The sequence below is a fragment of the Struthio camelus genome, chromosome 5 (assembly GCF_040807025.1).
Source record: "Struthio camelus isolate bStrCam1 chromosome 5, bStrCam1.hap1, whole genome shotgun sequence".
NCBI lineage: Eukaryota > Metazoa > Chordata > Aves > Struthioniformes > Struthionidae > Struthio > Struthio camelus.
In genome coordinates, this window is record NC_090946.1 from 67,914,200 (window position 1) to 67,937,695 (window position 23,496).

The 23,496-nt window shown below is 34.2% G+C and overlaps 1 protein-coding gene across 5 annotated transcripts in view; it reads right to left on the reverse strand.

Annotated features, from left to right (window-relative positions):
* Positions 1–1,858: 1,858 nt before the first annotated feature.
* The window catches only part of ATG2B (autophagy related 2B), a 44,962-nt gene continuing 23,324 nt past the window's right edge, over positions 1,859–23,496 (reverse strand). For 2 of the 5 annotated variants that reach the window (XM_009675458.2, XM_009675456.2), the window contains exons 23-42: positions 22,747–22,827; positions 21,069–21,175; positions 20,677–20,769; positions 19,662–19,732; positions 18,567–18,643; positions 18,149–18,319; positions 17,510–17,651; positions 16,329–16,531; positions 15,030–15,256; positions 14,248–14,356; positions 12,478–12,672; positions 11,781–11,882; positions 10,018–10,096; positions 8,836–9,040; positions 7,795–7,864; positions 6,756–6,838; positions 6,128–6,249; positions 5,827–5,981; positions 4,639–4,788; positions 1,859–3,880 (exon numbers count right to left, since the gene is read on the reverse strand). In XM_009675458.2, the coding sequence (XP_009673753.2) occupies positions 3,650–3,880; positions 4,639–4,788; positions 5,827–5,981; positions 6,128–6,249; positions 6,756–6,838; positions 7,795–7,864; positions 8,836–9,040; positions 10,018–10,096; positions 11,781–11,882; positions 12,478–12,672; positions 14,248–14,356; positions 15,030–15,256; positions 16,329–16,531; positions 17,510–17,651; positions 18,149–18,319; positions 18,567–18,643; positions 19,662–19,732; positions 20,677–20,769; positions 21,069–21,175; positions 22,747–22,827 (2,673 nt within the window). In that variant the 3' untranslated portion in view covers positions 1,859–3,649. The remainder of the gene's footprint in view (positions 3,881–4,638; positions 4,789–5,826; positions 5,982–6,127; positions 6,250–6,755; positions 6,839–7,794; positions 7,865–8,835; positions 9,041–10,017; positions 10,097–11,780; positions 11,883–12,477; positions 12,673–14,247; positions 14,357–15,029; positions 15,257–16,328; positions 16,532–17,509; positions 17,652–18,148; positions 18,320–18,566; positions 18,644–19,661; positions 19,733–20,676; positions 20,770–21,068; positions 21,176–22,746; positions 22,828–23,496) is intronic. The other 3 variants (XM_068946981.1, XM_009675457.2, XR_011141638.1) reach the window with 3 other exon arrangements.

Sequence of the window (23,496 nt, forward strand, 5' to 3'; positions counted from 1 at the left end):
ACTGTTTTACAAATACATACACTTCCAAGTAAAATTAATCACATTTGCAGGTATATGGATCATACGGGTCATGTTCACTAAAAATGGAATTTTGCTTCTTCATCACAAAACAAAAAGCTGTTAAATGGTTAGGAAACCCTTCTTGGCAACTAAACTGAACAACTGTAAAGGAAAGTTAACAATGGATAATCGCAACTAAACGTTTAGTGAGAAAATAAAACAAGAGACACACATCCATTAAGCATGTATGAACCCACTGGTGACTGATCTAACGCTAATCATCTGCGAATACAGAATATACTACATAGCACAACTTCTTAGCAATTTAGGAACTGTCAACTGCTATTTGAAAGAAAATGGAAGCTGCCTTTGAATGGAAGTGATGACTTGTTGCTCTGGGTCACTGGTGAGATTCTTCTGAAATGGGGCTTTCTTGTTGTTGTTTTAAAAGATAGCTATCTTCTTTCAGGTACTTCCAGGGCACTCATCGCTATAATATTTGAAGTGCCATGATGCTTGAGAAAATCCCAGATGACAGTTTGAGCCTGTCTGTCTGGAGAGTGTTAGGCTAAGAAGTAGTAGCAGTAGTAGTATTGGTCAGTTCAGCATTACAGAATTTGCATGTTAAACAGGGACTGTGCCTGTTTACACGCACTAAAAACATGAAAAGTGCTAATACCTGTAAGAGTCGATTTCAGTGGAAAATTCAAGTACGACAATTGTTTTGCAGATCTCCTCATGCTAAGAGAGACCTACAACAACGTATCCATAGGCTTCCACAACACAGATATCTGTACTCACAGCAAATACGTCCAGAGTCAAACCTCATCCTGTATATTTTGTTAAGTACCTCAAAACTCTCATAGCACTGAGCAGAGCATTTGATGAATCCCCTTTTCATACACAATATATACTTCTCAGTTTAAAATAACCTGTTCTATACAAGACACATTTTGAAAACAAGGTCCTAATGTAAAGTTAAGGGTTTTTTTTTTTTTTTCTTAAAAGCATTTCAAACACTGCAAGCTGATGTTACACCTGAAAAACAACACAGAATCTACACCCAAAAATTTAAGAAACTGATTGTAAAAATAAAATGTAGGGGAAAAATTAAAGTCAATGTCACTGAACAGCCTCAATACAGTGCAAGAAGTAAATGCAAGGATTTAAATAGTGAAAAGTTAAGTTTAATAATTTGTACGATTTGTACTGTTGACAGTGAGAGAGTCTATAAAAATGTTTTACTTTGACAACATGCCTTTGTATAAAAATATTTTCTAACAGCGTTGCTGTACAATCAGGTCATGACAAAACAGAAAATGAACACTGAACTGCCACTTCACCTTTTCAGCAACATCAAAAAGGGTTTATACAGGAAGTAAATATGCAGATTTATGCTATTACAGTATACTCCAATTAACTGGACAAACTGGATCAGCCGAAATGATGCAGCATGGTAAGAGCAAATAAAAAGGATGCATTACTACTTACTTGCGTTGGCTCGTCACCACTTCTTGAGAGGGCATTCAGGAGGTACCAGGTTACAAACCTGGAACTCACTCCTTTGTGAAATGCTCATCTTTTATCTCTTAATGTTAAGAAAAGATTACTGGAAAGAAGTGTGAGCTGCAGAAAATATTCTTAAATCAGAAAACATTTCATGTCATTAAATCTGCAGGTGTTTGTTCTCTCAATGGCATCTCCCTCTGCTGAAAACACGATGTTTAACTGAGATAACCAATTCTTCAGTGTACCACATCTAAGAAGATTCCAGTGAATGAAAATAAACCTTGTAGTACCACGTGCCACCTAAGGCAAGAACCTGTTTGTAAAATTGGAATTTTGTTGTATGAAAAACAAAACAAAACAAAAAAAAAAAAAACCAAGCCACAGTAGTCTTTCCAGTAGAGGGAATACTTTCAAATCGTTTGGCTATCCTCCAGCTAGATTCTTTGGTGTCCAGGAATAGCTATTATGATATCAGGATGAGCAGGCAGTAACCATTTGATGCCATGTGCTCCTGTTTGTCCTGTAATACCAGTCAGTGAAGTTTCTGCTGCTAGCAGGTATTTAAATTTTAAAAAAGAAAAAAAAACCCCACTACCTCCTTATCACCCCTAGAGATTCAAGTCAGATTAAAAGCATCTGATGTCCCTCTTTGCAGTACAGATCCGGATATAGCGTATTTGAAGGACTTTGTTCCAGTTTGAAGAACTGATGTTCCAGCTAGGCACCAAAACTCTTAAGGTCTTGTAATTGGAAACGATTAGAAAACTAGAGAACAGCCCTTACTTTTTGTCCTCCAGATTTTGCTAGTACAAGGAAAGTTTAAGAATAAACTAACTATTGGCATAGCTAGGGCCTATTCTTTCATTGCCCAGAAATTGTGCAATGTGATTTGCTTAATAAAGCTGTATGGAGATCCTGGTCACAAATTAAACTGAAAATAATGTTAGTAGCAACTTTGATTTTTGCATTTTTTTTTTTCCTTTTTACACCCTCTCACCCATCACCAACCCAAATTAAGTGACCCCAAACACTCATGGTCAAATAGCTGACAATTCACAATTTAAATTACAAATATTTTGTGTTGTGAGAGCAGCATGAACTACGTTTTGCCACAATGTGATCTTTAAATAAGATTATTAAAACATAGTCTTTATAGACTGTGAAATTATGAAATAATTATTTTTCCTTTACTTAGGATTCCTCATTCTTAGAAAGAGCTTTTGGCTAGAGTAATATGTAAGTGGTATTTTTCTGAGGAATAGTTATTTTTAGCATAGTAATCAGTGCAACTGAAAACAAAAGTGTTCTTACATATAATGAATAGTTTAAACAAATTTAAGATACACTTCTCCCTTCTGTAGGGCCTTCAATAATTTGTGTAAGCTTCTAAACCACATAAAGGATAATGCACATTACTTTTTATTCACACTATAAAAAAGCACAATATACAGGCCATATCCTTTAAAGTGCAACACAACAGAACATTTCTGCAACATTCAGGTTCTTCTGAGAACCCACAAAAGTAGGAATTTGATATTTAGGAACAAATTCTGTTCATAGCTGTATCAACACTGAATCTAAATTCTGAATGGTTATCAAGCTTGCCCTTGTTGTAAATGCCACGCTAAAAGCGATGCTTATGACCACTAAACAATATTTTCTGCTTTCAAATTACATAGCCTTCATATCCGATGTCCAAAATGAAAGCTTTTATTGTTTTGTCAGTGAAGAGCATCTCTAGAGCCCTTTAGTAAAGACAGTTCTTTGACTATGCTGAAAAAAATCTTTAAATTATACTTAGCTTCACCATACAGGCTACTGCTTCAGATGTTAGATCTACCAAGAAAAATATGGTAAATGGAACAGAGCAAGCATGTCTCTGAGTTGGCAGCGTGTGCTTTGCTATGTTTGGCACTATCTACCAAATGTATTGGTAACACACAGCATAAGCAAGTACCAATTTGCTTTTCACTTCATAAATATTTTTGGTTGGATGTTTTGCTATTAAATAGTTGAAAATCTTGTTTGTTCCTGAGATGAGCATAACAAAACAAAGTGAGCTCCATCAAAAGCTGCCAACAGGACACGACCTTCTGCATTTCCAGCCTTGCTACCTGGCTGATGAACCACATCTACGATCTCAGTCTTCCCCGAGGCGCCATTTCTGAGACTCTTCTTGACGTGCATCTGGCCTGATCTGGTTTCTCATTCCACCTAAAACATTTGAGGTTGCCTCTGTTGCAACAATAAAAGGTTTCACCACAGTTGGTGGAATTTGGCGAAGGACTCCTCCTACTGCTCCAGTTACTCCTCTGTTTTCATGCTCACGAGCAGCAGTTTCATAAATGGTTTGGGCTGTGTCTGTAATCCCCTTTGAAAAATTAACAAAAATTAGCCACATAGAAAAAGCAAAACCAATCTCTCCTTTAAGGAGAGGCAACATCTCCTTTTAATGGCAACTTAAACTGCTCAGCAATAATCACTTTTGTGACTTGTATCAGAAACGTACAACTACAATTGGATAACTCCAAACTCAGTACTTCTAATGAAGCCTAAAATAACGCTTTTATGTACCTAAAGAAAAAAATTATTTCATGTAACTTCTGGTGGCACTTCTTGTGAAGAAGGGAAAAGGCTGTAGTGTACTGTGGGCTGTTCCAAAAATGATAGAGTTCACTAAAGACGCTCCCCCTGAGATCTAACTTCCTAGTACCAGGTGCAGCTAACTAAAAATACAATATTAACAGTACAATACATACAGGGGTTAGCATTCCAACTTTTAATACACTGTCATGATAAAGACACAGAGCTTTCACTTGTTTTACATCACCATTATGCTTAAGCTCTAACAACCTAACAAAATATAGCAGTAACTATAGTAAAGAATCAGTTTCACACATTTCAAAATAACAGTAAAGCCACATACTGCTAAACTTGTGGATACCTGGTAGCACAACACACAACTAAAGAACACTGAAGTCCTATTCACCTGCATAACATTTTGGCTTATTTCTGCTTCTTGGATTTTTCCATACAAATTTTCTGTTGTTTTAAGATTACTGACATTTGATTTGCTGCCTTATGAGGTGTAACTTAAGTCTGTTTAAGAACAATGACATATACACTCACCTCTTTTACTACACTATACGCTTTGGCCACACCTTCCCGTAGGTCTACTGGTTGATGAGCTAAACGATGGCGAGGGAATCGTTTGATCTTTTTTGTTTCAATAAAGCTTGGCCCTGGAGATACCATGTCATATGCAGTTTCTGCAGCTGCCTGAAGATAGAGAGCAGATGCAAAATAATGGTAGCTTTACTGCAGCATCGGATCACATTTCTAAACTATTCATTGGGTAACGTAATTGAAATAAAAGTATTGTTAGTTCTACAAATAATATTGATTTACATCAGGTTGAGCCTTTGCACAAGAACTTCTGGAATGAGTGCAACTGCAACTATACGTTAAATTCCATAATGAAACAAACTATGAATGCCATAGGTCTTGGTAGGTTTTTTCCCCCCTTCCCTCTAATTACTATTACTTCAAAGGTGTCCTCTGATCCGTATAAAAAGCTCAAGATAAAAATCAAAGTATTTAAACAACAGTATTTCTTACAAACAACAGTTTTTCTTACAAATACATGAGCAACTACATAACTCCACTCATGTGAATACCACCACTGTTTTTCACTGTATTTGTTCAAACTTAAGCATATATACAGCATTTGAAAAATTAGTATTTTACTTTAAAGAATATAAAGCTCTTATCTCTTTAAATAAAGACTGCTTCAGGATTAAAATCAGAAAGCTTTATAGACTCTACTGTATTATCATGATTACTACTGCTTTTAAGCATAGATACGCCAACATTATCAGAAAATTTTCAGAACCTATTTCTGGAAAATATAAATGAGCTAAGAACTCATCTTCATATCGGTGACTTTTTTCAGTGCAGCTGAGTATTTTAATGTTAAACTGTACAGAAAAATATCACTAATGATAAAAACTTATTTTAACCAAAGCAGTGATAATAAAATGGAAAAAACACAAACAAAGACATTATAAAAAAAAAAATTAACAGTCTGGATGTTGGGCAAGATTTTAAAACAATTTTCTAGGTATTGCATTTGATACCCCAGTTCTCACCTCACAGACTGCCTGAAATTTTGCCAATTCTCTGCTTTCCTACTTGTACAGCATTCTTTACACAGGATCCCAAGTTTAAACACAGCATTAAGATACTACCTTTATATTAAAGAACCTTACTGTTAAAAGTTCTCATTTTATGTCTAATTCTAGAAGCAATATACTACACCTGTATAGTTTGAACCATTCTGTTGGTTAACTCCAATGCTGCCATTGCAGTGGAAGTACCAAAAGAAGCTGCTCCTCTTTGAAAGCCCCTTACAATACGGCCATCCTTTCGGTACTGCTCTATTGGTAACCACACCAAGTCTTTCAGACCTTGAACTGCAAACGAACACAGAATGCCACATTTAGTAAGTTCTTTTGGATAAACAGTATGCCTTCCAAAGAAGTAAAAATAAGAGTCAACACTGTCAACTTTTTTTAAACCAGTGCCACACGTATCTGTATAGAAATAAGAATTAACTTACCTAACTGCACTAGTGAATGCATTGGCCCTACTCCTCCCAAAATTCCTGGTAGCTGATTTTTTTTAATATCATTAATCCATTCACTGATGGCGTAAGAGAACAATTTATCCACACCTAACAATCTGAAATAAAGCAATTGATATTTAAAAAAAGAAAGAATTCATTATTCACTGAAATTTTAAAAAGCCATTTAAACAAAGGGGAAGCTATTTTTGAGTGCCACAGTCTGTTGCTCTTGGCTAATCCAACTGTTTCATGCGTATGGCCTCATAAAAAAAAAGTTCAAGACTGTACAATGGCATACAGCTTCATAGGAAGCCACCGTACAACTAAAATTAAGAGTTTAGCATCAATATCAGCACAGATATTACATACAGAACACAGATGATTTTTTGAACTCTGTACGTTCACAGACATTTCTCGATTCTAGTTTTTGCCAAAGAACAAATGCCCGTACCAAAGGCCTATTCAAAAGAAAATACTAGTTGCAAAAATTATTACAAAGTGTCTTAAATTTTGCAAGTGTATCCAATGAGAGATTTTGTGTTTTGCTCACTATATTCAGTTATTCACCATTAACATGACCAATTTGCAATACTGATGTTATTCTACAGTTTGATGAACTTACCCATGTCTGTAACAAAGTCTCTTCAACTTTAATTCTGAACAGTTTAACTGAGCAAGCCCAATGAGAATCCCTGCTAACGTCCCCTGTAAATGAAATATTTTCTTATCGTAAGAGTTTACTCACCCTGGACCACTTGTAATTGTAAATAATTTCATCATCTCAAATCTTTTTGCATGCATTTTTATTTATCTAAACTGATTCCCTCCCAGTCTCTTAAATGCCACTAATTACAGTGCTATGAATTATGTTACTTGAAAACTTGTAAAAGACAATATCTGGCTTATTCAGCTACTCTGAGAAAAATCTTTTGGTATAAGAAGGCTTCTTCAAAAGTATGAAGACGTAACAAGCCATGTAAACATAGCTCCGGCATTACTGCGTTCCAGGTATCATAAAGCCGCTATTTCATGTCACTATTTCTTTGGTGGCAATGCCAGTTCAAGGGGTTCCCACCTCTACTTGTCCATATTTTCTTACTCTTACGCCATAATAGGTTACAAACATGGTTCTGCAAACAGAATTTTTGATATCTGCCCTGCAAACTGGATTTAGTAACTAATCCATATTAAAAATAAATAGGAGACATTTTTTAATCTGCACCAGATTCTGACATTGCTACTGAAGCCCCTACATTGCTGGACTGCAGGAGAAGGAAACAGAAAGAGAAAAAAGGAAATACTTTATCCTAGCATTAATGACAAGGAAAATGATCACATAATTCAGGCATTAGGCAGTTGTATCATCCTTTGAGAGACATCACCATTGTGTGAAAAGACTTCCAGCCAGTCACTGAGTTGATAAATATGACTTTCAAGTCTCATTTTGAGTACAAATTAATCATACCTGGAGAATCTGTCCCCAGGTTTCAAATTAAGACTGAAATAAGACTAAGCTCTGTTGGAATTTTAAGAAAGAAATGCTCTGCATTTCTCAAGGGTACATCAGTAATGAGTAAGGAACATAAAATATATCCTAACCCATGGGGAAAACAAACAAACAAATATTTTTTTTTTCTACAGCATCAGCATTATAAACAAACCTGATCCATTGATACATGTTTGCCATGGTAATCAAGCCGTATTGGAACTTCTGATGTAAATCGAAATTCTCTGGAATATACAAAATAAATTTTATGGTGAAGAACATAAACAGGAAATAACTGATCTTTTCAAAAATAAATCCACAGTTTCCTATCCTCCTGTACCCTTTTCTATAAACCATAAGTCCTCTAGATACCAAGCAAGCGCTTAAGTACTTTAGAGTAAGCGTAAAAAACAAAATGGCAAACTGAGCTTTTCGTGGTTTATTAATTTCAAATAAGGGCTAGCATTTATAATAAATTTAGCTATCCTGCAAAAGTAGTACTATACCTGCAGGGGAACATCTTCCTTCAATTTTTTTAAAATGAAATTCAAATTGGGTTGAGGAGGGCAGAAGAGAAAAGAAAAAGGCTGAAGAATTTCTGTGGACAAAGTTTAGCCCTGCAACTGGAACTTATTAAAAAATTCTCCTAGTGATCTATGTGACTTAAAAAAAAAAAAAAAAATCACAGTCATTCTCTCACAGTTTGGTTCTGCACTGCTTACAAAAGGATCTGTTGTTGTAATTATCTATCATCTGAATACATGAGAAAAAACTTATGCATAACAAGATGCAATCTCTGATGATCACTTTTTGGTCAGGACTATATTCAGAACTTTTCTTACTGTATTTTAATCTCATAACTCTTCCGTGATATCATTTTTGTTCATATACTTTCAACTCTGTTTATATTAGACCTAATTTACATTTTCAGATCTGCTGTACAAATACTAGTCTTTTTATTTATTTGCAAATCATCATACTTATTCTGTAAATAGCAAAACTTTAACTGCCTTTTATTTTCTTGGGCACAGTAGTGCATAAAAGTTAATAAATTCATTAGTTACCTTCCAGTGACACAAACAAGTATATTTGATTTCCAGAATGAGTAAATAAAAAGACACATCTCATCCATAAGTTCTGAATGGCTTATCATTACATGTCAAAGGATTCAGCAGAATAGCTGCGCTTCTCTGGAAATCTGGTAACTATAATTTACCTGAAAAATACTGGCTGATCACTGTACGATGTCACTTCTTGTAAGAAATGATGATCATCTCCATTAATCATATCCATAGAATCAATGTTACCATTTTCATTTGTTTGCTTGTGTAATGAGAAAGAAATGACTGGACTTGGGTCCTTAAGGCTGCTGACATGCCTGGGCAAACTACAGGTAACTTCAGCACCAGGAGACTTCTTAACTAAGATAAAAAGAAGTTGCACACCGTAAACAGCCTGTTATCTTTCATAGATAACAAAGATTACTGTGGTTACAAAAAAACTGGATTTATAAAATTATCTTAGCATTATTTTTAATGCTAATTAATAGGAATTACTACCAGGGCTACTAACAATATTCTCTTAGCGTGGCAATATTTTAATTATCATTAGATATTATTACAAGAAGTTTAATTTGAGGCTTATGGTAAAAAGCCAGTGCTTTTTACTTAAAAGCCTGCACGAAATGTTTTAAAGTTCAAGAAAAATTTTGCCAGCTCTCATTATGCATCGGCATAAACAATCCATTTTATTTTAACAGGAGAATTGGTAAAGCACTTCATAGCCTACGCATTTCAGGATGCTGTCTCAACAGAAGTAGGTAATGTAAAGCTGCTAACACACTCACAAATATAATTAATAGAGAAGTACACTTTTCAATACAAATATATCTCTATTTTTTATAGCAGACAGAGTAGTTGAATAGAAGTACTGCTTTAACAAATTACACACGTACTGCTTATTTATAAACTTGAGTTGCATTTCATCTCTAGGCATTACACTTTAATTTAAGCGATTAGACAAACATACCCCTTTATGAAAAAGGCAGCAAGTGTTTTTGCTCCATCTAATTATAGCTCCTAGTATTATATATACACCCACATTCTGCAAAATTTTCAAAAGTCCTCATTAAATAAGCTTCAATTTTAGTGAAACTAGACTTGCCACACTGTGTACCTGAATTACAGGTGCCGAAAATCTTTGCCACTATTAATGAAACACAAAATCATGAAACAAAACACTTCCAAAGTTTCTGTTTTCTCACAAATGAATTATTCATGTTGAAATTTGGTCATTAACTGTTTTTATAAATACACATAGAATTCACGTATGTGCATTTATACACATGCACACACATTAAAGGGGAAAGAGAAACTCTTTTCACATTATCTTATCATACCTTCAGGATCTGGAGTCACTAAAAGTTCAACTTCAGTAGAGAGGCTAGTGAAAAAATCCTTCAGGAAAAACAAGGCATCCTAATGTCAAAAAATACAATACAATCAGCTTAAAAAAAAGAAGTATCACCAATTGTCTAAAAAATATTACTCACAATTGCAGGTCTTATATTTCTATACGGATATGAGTCAAAACGCATTTCTTCATTTTAATCCTTTTTGATCCTTTAATGAATGCAGAAGTCCTCTAGGAATCGAGGACAGAAACTGGAAAGAATCTACTGGTCATTGCTTCCCGCTACATATGATCTGATTCATCAGCTATTGAGCTGTTTTAAAACTTCAGCTTGTTTTTCATCACCTCTACTCCTATTTGGCTCAGTGTTTTAGTAGCTATAAACTCACTCCTACTTTCCAACCAAAAGATATTCAAAGGCTAGTTTATACTCATTTGTACTAATACTGCCAATGCAGACAAATCATTCCAGATCAGATCGCACCAGTACTTCATTAAAAGTCATTAACGCTTTTCTGCCATTACTTAATGTCGTCTGCTATGTCCCATTTTCTTTTTGGGCAGATACATCACACTGGTGCCTTACTCGTCCTATGACTAATAATGTCTGGGTTTCTTTCTCCCTTTTTTTTTTTTTTTTTTGATCTCCAGCTGATAACCTGACTGCTTAAGAAGTAATAACAAGAATTTCTAACATAAGTGCAAGCAGCCCTGTGCTTCCAAAGAAAGTGTGGTTAACTTTGCAGAAGTTACAAAGGTTACTTTTGTTTATAATTCAAAATTCAAAGGATTTAGAAAAGTTATAAAGAGGGAACATACTTTGTCACAAGATGGCAGTATTTCCATGCTACTATTCTATATGAAATTATTACAAACCATACAGAAAAAGATTTTCTAACAGTACAGTGAAAACCTGGTATCTAATATCTGTTGGGGAAAACAGGATGTAGGTATAGAATTCCTAATTGTGCTTCTGAAAAAATACATCTCTGCAGAAGATAAATGAAGCAAGAAACGTCTCTACAAAGAGCAATAATTGCACTTTAAATTCGAATGTGCAGGGATACCTAGTTTCCTTACTGGTAAACAGAAAAAACCAACAACAAAACCCTGTTACTTGAGAATACAAAAAATACTTTGCACAAAGTGCTTGCTAAAGAAATAAAGTAAAACAATTTCTCCCATTTCTGTTCTTCATGTCACTGCAGTCACAAGATCAAAAGCTTCCCAGCATAGAATCAATCCTGAAGTATTAAGTGCCCTTGACTAAAATATTGTCAACAGCTTCCAGGTTAACGATTAACTTTTTTCAATTAACACCACCAAAACCAATTCACTAACAAATCAACCAAGACTGTTCAAGTATAACCATACGCTTTTAAGAAGTCACCATTTGAAGGGTACAGAGGTCATCAGAAATCTCAGAAGATGAACTGGCATTTTTGAGAGAACAACCAGCTCTATAAATATTCTTAGTTTTTAAATTAAAAAAAAAGGTCTAATCACTGTAATAGCTGGAGCACAAGGTAAGTTCTAACATCGACAAAAACAAACAGAAGCAAACAGATCCAAAGATATGGTGTGGTTGCTCATAAATCAAAAATATCAAACCTAGAAAAATTCCATAAAAGCAATGTGACTGTTACACATATCAGAGTTTAAAACAAACAAACAAAACCAACAAACAAAACACATAGTGTCAATATTAAATAAATGAGAAAAATAGTTTTTTGCCTTGGTACAACTAACCTGGTCAATATTGAGGCGAAGTGGCATTAGTGAAACACGTAAACAACATTCCTGCGGTGATCTGCCAGACTCTGGACGGACATGCAATACTTTAACTGTTAACTGAAGAACATCAACAAGTTAAAAAGGTGTAACATTCACAATTATTAAATCTCAGAACACTAGCTAGAACAAAGATTTACTGCAAACCCTCTGTTTTTCTAATAGGATTCCTCTTGCCAATTACAAAGCTAGTGATGAATTCAAATAATCTATTATAGATGTTTTAAAAAGACCGTTGAAACCAAGAAAACTCTAAGAAGTAAAATTACTGACTTCTTTATAGAGCCAGTTTGATTATACTACACGGTAAGACTACATCTCTATGTAGGTATGGAAAAGTTTGAGCATACAAACAGATGTGTATACACATACATGTATAAACAAAAACCAGAATAATACCAAAGTAGTTCTGCACATCTACTTTTTTAAATTGACAGAATCTCAAAAACACTAATACTTGACATACTAATACTTAAATTGCTTTTTAAATTAATTTTAATATCTACCAGAAGTCCAGAAAATAATTAGCAATGAGTAACACCACACCAATATTCTATGTTCTCATGTTCTTTCTTCTGCAAGAAGAAAAGCATACAACTCTCACAACAATAATGTCCAACTACAATAAATACAGTAAATTAACATATTTCATTACCATGTTTGAATGTGCTTTTCTGGGCATCTCCTTACTACAGTAGAGATAAAGAAATTTATTCATTTGTGATGTAGCTAAGCGATCTCTAATCTCCAGGTCTTGAACAATAAAAACCTGCCGCGACACTGGCTGCTCCAACAGATCGGATTCACTTTCTGGCCCGCTTGAGGGGTATACCTCATGCTGGAATTTCACCTTTTTAGAAGAAAAGAAAAACAGTGTGGGCAGCTTTAGCGATAAAGAAGTCTTAATAACAGAAGATTACTAAAAAAAAAAAAAATAGGGACTTTAAATTTTATTCCATGATTTTAACTTTAGATGAATAATAAGGCTTCTGAAAATGAATCAGAATTTTGCACACCTAGCAGTAGAAATCTTCCAACTCCTGTTTGTGAGCACACTCATATCGTGGGATGGAAATTCAAGCCAGAACAAAGAGTCAGTGTGAAACAAAAAACAGGTTTGCTTTTCATTCTAATGTGGACTCAATTTGGTGGCAACCTCTCTTCTTACTCACATCATGTTGGAGCCTGTACCAGGGAATCTAGCAGTTCTTGAATCCTGCACCTTCTGTTCTTAGGAAGGTAATGTTTCTGCTCTCTACCAAATAGCCTTCTCATGCTGCTACTTGCAATCTTACTTTTCTTTTTCTTTATTCGCATTAGCCCATAGGAATTCTAATCCTCTACTTTAATTATAAATAATACTAAATTCTGTTTTCCCCCATCTCTTGATGTAGTTCTTAGTTCCAGTCAGAGAGCTGGGGTTACCTACATATAATTATTCCCTGACTTAACTCCCATAGCATTCTTGTCTGCAGTGTAATGAAGTAGAGCACACATAGCAAACAGAACAGTGGCTTCCACTGGACAGCTACTAAGATCTTAAGAAATGCGGCATTACTGTATTTCCAAATATGGAATTTTCAAATGGAATTTTAAACTCTTCTTCTTTACTCTTGTTATCATAGTGCCATTTGTGTCTAGAAAAAGCTAAAAAATTATCAAATATTTCTGGCAAAATTTAACTGTTAATGGGCTGAATTTTAAGCTTTAAAAATATGTAGAGAATATAAAAGGTATTTAGTTTTATATAATCCCTTTCATGTTTATAGAAATGATTGAGAAAATTTTATTTTAAAAAGGTTCTGTTATTGATCCATTTAACATGAAGATTGCCTATCTCCTTATGTCTCTGTGGAGGATATTGATAACCAACCTTCTATAGCTTCTATGCTAGATCTAAGCACAGGATGAAAAACCATCAGCAATATAATCACACCCAAAGGACAGTAAATAATGTTACTGGAAACCATAAAAATGATGATATTGTAAAATAACTGGGTATTATTTAATATCCAGTTATCAAGTGGTACCCTGAATATCTCAACAGATATATATCCCAGTTATTTTCCTAAAACATTTTCTTTCATAATAGCTGTATCGATTCAAAGTAGAAATACAGAGTCACAAGGAAATAGAATAGCAGTTGTAAAAAATGATCAAACCAAAAATACCTTTAAGAATGTTATAATAAACATTCTTTCTCTTTAGAAATATCTTTGTTCATCAAGTAAGCAATACCGTTCTAGGAGAACAAGTAAGTTACTTGTCAAATCAATTCTAAATTCACCATCTTCAACATGATCGCTTAGATGTGCATACTAATGAAAGAAAGCCTACTCAATTCTAAAGGAAAGCTGATATCAAAGTGATACATAAAACTATTCACAAACGCAGAGTCATGGCTGAAGATTTTTCTATCATTCACCTTGCTTAACTGAATTTCCATTAGGAAGTCCGGGTTTCTTCCTCTTCCTCCACATGCTGCACTCCGTCCATGCCTTGTTGGCGTATGAGAAGGAGAACTATGGGGACTACTGAGGGGGTAAAAAAAACAAAACAGGCACATTTTCCTAGTTTAAACTTAAAGCCAGATCATTATAATTCTAACTATAAAAGTATGTATGTTTCACTGGAATTTGCTTAATAGTATAATGGTTAAAAGAGAAAAATATTGGAAAATACCAGAAAATACTGAAAGTTGTGTTACTGTTGGCCAAAAAAAAAAAAAAAACAACTTTTTTTCTGCTCAAATCACACATATCTGAGTAGAATTCTAGGTTTATGTTTCCCACTAAATTAACTTTCATAAAATATTTCCTTAATTTTGACCACGATAACATTAAATTCCTCTTTAGCCTACATAACATCTCAAAACCAGACTCCAGCTATTACAGTGATAGTCTTTTATGTCCTGTAAGCCCCAGTCTGCTAAGGAAAATTCTCAAGAGAATACACTTCATTTTCAATATAACCTTAACAAGCAGAAATATCCTTTCATCCCCCCCAAAACACCAAAACCACTTCTGTTCATTCAGGTTAGGAGACAGGAGAAATATAGTATGATATCTGGAACTAAATTGAATGGAACATTCCTTGAGAGGGAGGGACGAGAAGAATTGTGAGGTTAACGTCACCATTCAAGCTCAAATCCAAATAAGATTACGTATCTTACATGTTCTGATCTACAGAACTATCTCAAATACTTACATGAAACTTTTAGCTGGAGATGTTGGTGGCGCAGTTCCAAAATCCTTTCCACCATAAAGATGCCAAATAAGAGAGATTTCCTTCACAACATACCGTACCAAAGGAACAGGAAAATGAAGTGGAGCTTTGCTTGTATCTGTTTTTTTAATAGGTTGGCTGAAATGATTTTCCTTTATGATAATTGCATCATCAACCATTACTTTTACTATTGGCTCTTCCTCTTTCTTCTAGTGGGGAAAAAAAAAAGGACATAACATTGAGAAGTTAAAAGGTATTTTCTTTGTTCAGATGTGTATTTCAAAAAGAAAAAAAAAAGACAAAAATCCTTCTGAAATTGATATAATATAGGCACAATACCTGTTCTCAGTTTAGGAATAATTCTTCTAAGGTAAGCTAAAGATAAATGCATATAAACTAGAAACTCAAAAGAGGTTAAAACATATACATAAATATATATTTATTTATTTACTTATCTCACATACACACGTCTGTGTGTGTATGTGCATATATATATATATACATACACACACACACATGTATATGTATATATTCATCTCAACTGTAAAAGAGAACTAGAAAATAATATAGCAGAGCTAGAGCTACTGTATTAGTGTTTCTGGAAACAAAAAAGCTCGAAGACAACCAGGCAAATATGGTTTCTCATCAGGAATCCAGAACTACCTGTGTCTATTAAGAAGAAGGCAACTAGAGATATTATGAAGAACATGAACATTAGCTATATTCAAAAAGTTTCCATACAGTTCTCTAAATTTTTTCATGCAGAGGAGATATGGTGGTGTAGAGTGACACAAAAGCTTTTCTCTGAGCTTTGGTAAGGACCTCAGGCCGATAAATGCAATAAATGCTTAGGCTCTATGAGAAATGAATAAAAGACTGAAATAGATGCAAAGCTATTACTTTGATAAAAACACTATTTCCTCTTGCAACCTTTTCTAATTGTGCCATTATTACAGGTCAAAATGACAATACTAAACCATGAATAAGATGCAAAAAAACCTGTAAATATACTCTAAACTAACAGTCATATCAGACAGCAACTGCATAGTGCAGAGATAGAGAAATTATATATGTTCTAAAATATCTGCATTCATGCCTAATGATAACAATACATGAAGTTCTCAAAACAGAAAGATTACTTTCCTGTTACTTTGCCCACGGATAAAAATATCACTAAGCAATCAAAGAAAATCTATGAAATCTAATTTGTGCACATCTTGCATAAGCTTTTCTCTAATTCAGTTCACATATGGGTATCATAGTAATTCTCAAGCTTCTTACCGCGACAGAAAGTTTGGGTGCAAAAAGAATGCAGAAGTCATCACTTTCAGTGGGAACATCTCCCACTGCCTCACTTATCAGGTGATGAGTGAATGAAGTGTAAGTGGGACTTGAATCTTGTGAGACATTTCCACTTTCATCTGGAAACAGGAAGAGATCTGAGCAAGATGGCTCTTGAGTTTGAGAGCTGTCATCCAAAACTCCTGGGAGATGAGGCAGCAGGGGAATAACAAATAGTTTTAGTGGAAAAATCTTTACAAAATATGAAAATAAGAAAAATACAACAGAATATGTAGTAAAAATATACGTTATTTAAAATTAATTACATCATAAAGAGAATATGCTTATATTTTGAATCAATTCCTACTATGAAGTACAGTTTTCAAAAATTAATCTACTGTATGATTGAAAGCAATTATAATATTCATAACTTATAGAGATGAGCTGACAAAAATCAAGAAAAACTATTAGTAAAAAAACCCTACAGATCTAAAACAGCTTTTTGGGTCCAAGTTTCTCATTCAGGTAGTAAGCCCACAATACCTATAACTTTCAATACGACAGTGATTACTCACCTTCCACCACCAGAAAGAGACTAGATTGCCTCACAGCTCTAAATTCTTTCTATACCATCGTCCTGAATCGCCTTCATACGCAGAACAGAGGTCTTTGATTCTTCCACACTGCAGTATGCCCTATCAATTTATACCTGGTGGTGACTCATTCTTAGAGAATTTTGGGTATTGACAGAGACCCACAAAGTTAAAATCCTTCCCTATTGTTCTCAACGTTTTAGTTATGTACATCTGACCAGAATCTTAAATTACTTTTGTAATACTATTACTACAGATAAGAATCTTGTCCTTGTTAGTCCAAAGATCTCAAGACGTTAAAATTGTTCTCCCATTGTTGCTACAGCACCTGTAGCTGTTGCTGCAGCAAAACTTTCAATACCACTCTCCTTTCTTAAAAGGTTGTATTAGTATTCATCCAATGTACGAAAGAAGTTAAGATAGCAGTGTAGGTGTAGTCTTAATATTTTGAATGTTCTCATTTTTCGAGTGCTTTGTTTCCCATCAATAGTATTAACATTATTAACAGATACTAATACTTTGTACTTAACTTTAAAAAATTAAAGTACCCTTTTTTTAAGGGTACTTATGTCTCCAGAGGAGCCTTACCATTAGACTCTGGTTTCATGGGAGAAGCAGTCTGATGAGGCTCAATTTCCTCCATAGCATCACTCATCAAATCCCGTAAAATTTGTTGCTCTGATTCAGCAAGGACTGGTCCTTGGGAAGATGGCTGGCTAAAGGTATCTACCTATAAGATAAAGATTATACATAGTTACATCTTAAATACAACTGTTAATATCACGTTGAATGTGATTTTGCTACAATGGCTTCATACGCAATCGGTAAAGCACAAGAGTAAGACCCTAACTTCATAAATAACGAACTGAACTAACTATGTGCTGGGTGATCCATAAAATAGCTTAGAACATTGTAGTTCAGGGTATTAGATCATCAGAATGTTTAATTAAGAGCACATGGACAGCTCAGGTATGTCTTAGAATTTCTTCTTTCAGATAAGAATGAAGTACAACAAGTAAATAGCACAAAATATTTTAAACATCAAGTACTGACCACAGCAGAAAATAGGCAATATTTTGCTCTCAAATATATTTTCAGTTATACACAGCCAGTTCACTTCTTTGCAGAAGTTCTCATTTTATTTGGAAATAGAAATGTGGACGTCAGAGCTAAAATATATTACTAGGAAACGTGCAGTTAAGATGATGGTATTTTGCCATTTTATACCTTCATTTTTGGCTTGCTGACTCCAGATTTTATCTCTGTCTTAGCAGGTGGATGTAAATCACCATAACTTGCAATATATTGTATAAGATTCATTAGCGCAGCACATGAATCAGAGCAGGTACGAATATGGATTACATCACTGGAACAGTGCAGCTCAAAACGTGGTTTAGTCTAGATAGCAACAATAACAAGACAGGAATACGTCTAAAACCAATCTGAGGTTCTAAAATAGCAATAGATACACAGACACTTTTAAATTAATGTATTATACTAGTCAAAAGAGACTTCAAAAAAATAGTACAGGTAAACTGAAAAAACCCCAGACCTCTTGATTCTAAGCACAAAAAAATCATTTTCAAATCACAATTCTGTCATGAAGATTTTGCATTTTATTTTAATTGTGATTATGGATACTTACTCTTTCCCCATCAGAACCAGATTTTACTGCTGTAATGGTTAATTCCAGCAGTCCCATATCCATAACACGAACATAATCTGAAAGTCAATGAGTAATTAAAAAAAGAAAGATAAAGACTTCAGAACAAACACCATCCTCACTACGTATTTTTGGTCATGAAACCATTAGAAATAATACGAGCAAAAAAGGTGGGGTTTTTTTCTTGGTCCATCACTTCTTGCATTTCTGCATTTTCTTCTATTACCAGAATTACTCTCAGAGTTCAAGTCTCAGCTACTCAAAATAAGTACAGAAATCTTCAGTCCGATGCATCACTCTCATGGGCCACCGTTTGGGCACAGTGCAATCTTTAATGCACTTACCTCATTCTGTCCATACGAATTAGAGAAACATAGGAACACAGAAGTTAACTGACTAAGCATCCCAGGAATGTTTTAGTTGAAGTGGATTAGAGGCCACTTGGACCCTTTCACATTGTACTAATCCTTCAGTACCATGAGTAACTTATTTCCCCGCTTTCATATTTTAAAAAAGCGGGCACATCTTTACTCTCTCCTTCGCTAGGGGTCTCTTCTCTAAGCTAAATACACACGTTTGTCACCACAGGATTTAATTATTTCTACAATATAACTGTTAAATATTGATTCAAGTAATAACTTTTAAGACTAAGGAACTATGTGAATGAAAGCAAAATAGTTGATATCTTTCTGAAAAGGGTACCCAGAATTCCATGCCATGTAACCCTCTCCAAGTTAAACCATTTAGAACTCATTTTATGAGATCTCTGTTCTATTAAGATTTCTTTCTGTCTCAAGATTTTCAAAAACGCACTTTTTTCAGTTGCCCAACATACAGCTGTAGTAATAACAGGAAAGACTGTCAAGTTTCTGTTTTCTGACGTGCTGCTGCATCTACGAATCGAAACTACAACACTCACATTTTCACCAACACTACATTACTCCTTCATATTCAATTTGCTGCTTACTATTTCTTCAGTAAGCTTCAAATATACACTGAGTATTCTGGCAATTTTGTTTCTTCTGGCTCTATCAGACAATCAATAATGGATTACAGTTATATCTAAAACAGCCTTACCTCTATGGAGGTTCACCATAACAGTGTTGCACTTGTCAGATAGATGCAAAGCAGCTTCATCTAAAATTATCCTTAAAAATAATTAAATAAATAAATAAGAAAGTAAGGAAATACTGTGCAACTTACCAGGCAAAACAGACAATATGTAACTAATTTAGAAAAAAAAAAAATTAAATACATTTATAGGCATTTACTATTTTAAAATCTATTAGGATTATATATATTTGGTATATATATATAAACATATTTTAAATTCAAATTCTTCATTTTAACCTTTCATAGTTCCCAAATCCGTAACATAATTGTAGAGTATGGATCTAACTATCTTAACTACAATCACTAAATACATTCTATTTGTATTTTAATTTATCCATTTGATCCTTATTTGAGTAACAAGTAACGTTTTTGGTATATAGAAACATGAGACTAACACTTTTTTTTTTTTTAAATAAAATAGCAGAGACATTTGTTTCCAATATACAATGTCATTTATAAGGTTTTAGCAATAGAAACAAGCTGTTTGGAAAATGCTTCAAATCCGTACAGGTATAAAACTGTTTTATATATATATATATATATATATATATATGTGTGTGTGTGTGTGTGTGTGTGTGTGTGTATAAAGTTTTATATATATATAAAATATATATATAATATATATAAGTTATATATGTTATGTATAAAACAGTTAAATATTCATTGTTAAGAAAAATTACATTAAATATTCCCTTATCTAATATACTATCTCCATATAGTATAGATGTCCTATACTGTAGGACATCTTACAACTGTATAAAAGGTTGCAGAGTTGCTAGATGTTACTAAAAGCAATTCAACTAATAATGACGTATGTAACCTAATAAAACAGGAAGATTACACGTAAACAAAGTACATTTCAAAGGGTCAAACAAATTTGATCATTTACACATTGTGCTTGCTTTCTAAATTAAAAAAGCAGACAGGCATTACAAGTCTTACAGGAGCTTCCATGTTTCACAAGCACTTAAAATTGTACCTGAGCGTAGAAGAGGATTTATCTACTGCAACACTGCTGGAAATGCTGAAAGTTTCAACAGTAAGTAGAGATCTGACTGGCAAAAACAAGGGCCTAACAACAAGTGGGGTCAGGAAAGGAAAAAACAAAAAAACAAAAAAACAAAAAAACATGTATCAGTACTTTGTGCATATTTTGGAAGTGCAAAATAAGTCTTAGAGGTTGCCGACTTAGAACTCCCCAACCCTAGTCTAGTCACTTATCTTTAAATAACGTAAGTTCTTTACACTTTAAGGTAAGTACTTTTTCCAAATAAGCCCAAATGAAAATTCTTTACAATATGCAAACTGGAACATTCCTAAAAATAAATATCTGGCTGTAGTATCAATGATATATGCTTGGATTTTATTTACCTGTAATCAAGAGCACAGCTCCACAGATGTACGTGAAAAGTTGTAATTGTAGCTGGAGGATTATATCCCAAAACAGGCTCATCAGAAATATTCAAAAAATATAAAATCTAAAAAACAAACATATTATTACAATCTTTCAATAGGTATTAATTTAATAAGCAATTATAAATTATAAAAAAAGAAATTCCTTAACATTAAAATGCTTGATTGGTAGATGGAAAAAGGAGTGAAGAAACCCAGATATTTAAAAGTGCTTCCAAGTATCTGAATCCAGGAAAGCACCGAATGTAAACAGGGCAAAAAATACAAGACCCAAACAGCGCACTAAGAAACCTATGGAAAGGACCTAGCCACAGAACCTTAAATGGCTTATTATCCAACTCCTCTCAATCCATTTCTAAAGTGTTTCACAAATGCTTTAGTCTCATTCATCATTCTTTGCAGTTGTTATGGTGGTGTTAGGAATATTTTCTTTGTCTATCAGTAGTCTACTTTGTATAAAATAAATTCCTATTCCCCTTTGTGTTTTCTTGGAGACCCATTATCTTTAAATCTCTCTCAACCCAGTCACAGTACAAAAGATAAAAGTTTGTCTTTCACAATTATCCCGAGCATGGTGCATACCAACACTGCCAGTCTTTTCAATACTTTCCTCTATCTAATCCTCTCACCAATAACTTTTTTTCCAAAGAGATACCCAAGCACATTTCAGGCAAGGTTCTCAACTCAGTTAGAGAAAATTCACTCTGCAATAGCAATATAGTATGTAAAGTAGGCTATGAGAAGACATAAGAATACTATGCAGAGGAGAAAGGAGTGACACTGCTGAGCCCAAATCATTAGGTTCCCACAATACAGCTCCACAAAGACATACTATAAAAATGTATGTAAAAATATGCATACCATATATATTGCAGTAGGACAGCTTGAATGACAGGGTTTACTGTCTGTAATTCAGCATGGTGTACATACAAATACACACAACTAGATTGTTAACTCTGCTAATAGCATGTCCTAACTCATACACCTCTACCCACCGCTTCCAGTTCTAACTTCTCCAGTCTCACCCACTATGTTACACCTCTGAATCCACATCTATCAATATAACCCTTTTAAGTCAGAGATTTGCAGCACAAACTTTTAGTGAATTAATAAGCAGCTGATTACATAAAGTCTTTTCCATTAATATTATACAAAAAAATCTAAAAAAGGAAACTGATAGGGAGAAACCAGGAATGAGGTAAGCAAATGGGAGAAATGCAGAAATAGAGAAACCCTATCAAAGCCACAAGTAGCTGGTTTAAGTCAACGGTTATTTAAGTACGTGGATAAAGAGAAGCGCAAGAAAATAATAAGCATCACGTTACGGAGTTTTCCTATTTGAACTCAACTTTTTAAACTTCTTCAAGTGGCCCTGGCAGAGATTAAGGATGATGAGACAAACTGCAGCAAATGAATACACAAATTAAAATTTGGTAACAAATTTATAGTCTATCAGTGCTGTCCAAGAGAGAAAAGAAAAAAAAGTAAACATTAACACTTGCAAGAACAGAGTAGAATAATGAGACAAAGCCTACCACCAAGATTTTTCATTATGGTAAGTCTAATATTTAAAGCAAATGTTAAAGCAACAACACTGAAATTAAAGATGTAGTTGAGAAAACTGTAGCAACCTGACCTGTTCATGCCAGCTTAAACCCGAAGGCAGTACTCTGTGCTGAAGGGTAGCTCCTCTTAGTCCAACAGCAACTAGAAATTCCTGTACAAGAAATTTGCACAAGTTGATTTACGTTAAATACATATAACTATTTGAGATCTAGAATATGAAACAGTCTCGCTTCTGTTCTATAATCTTCCAGCTGTCTAGAAATGAAGAAAGGACTGGGCCAGGTTTAGAAACTCAGAAGATATCCTTTCCTAAAGGAAAATCCTGGCTAATACAGCCATTACTTGTTGTAACAGAAGAGTTTAGAAATGATGACCAATTTTGTGGTGGTAGGAAGATGATCTGTTCACTCATGCTGCGATTCTCCAGGAATTACCAAGAGTACAAACCTAACATAGTCCTTTATTAAGCTGTTCAAACCCGAGTCCATTGAACCACTAAGATGCTGTGTTAGTTTGCAGATTCCTCCTCTGGATAACTCCACTAATCCATTTGTCACCACTAAACCAGCTAACAGCTCATCTTTACACTAACGAATGCTACTGTCAAAGCCAAATGAACCACTCTTACTGCCAGAGTGCAGCTCCAAGTAAGAAAACAAAGGCTGAGCATTTACGACACTGCCAGTGAGCTGAATAAAAAGCTTTTAAGTCTTTATATTTATTCCTGCCTGATTTGGCACTAGATTAAAACTCAATCACACAAAAACAACTCTGAGTGAGAAAAAGGCCAACTGGACAACATGTACATTCATTAAAGAAA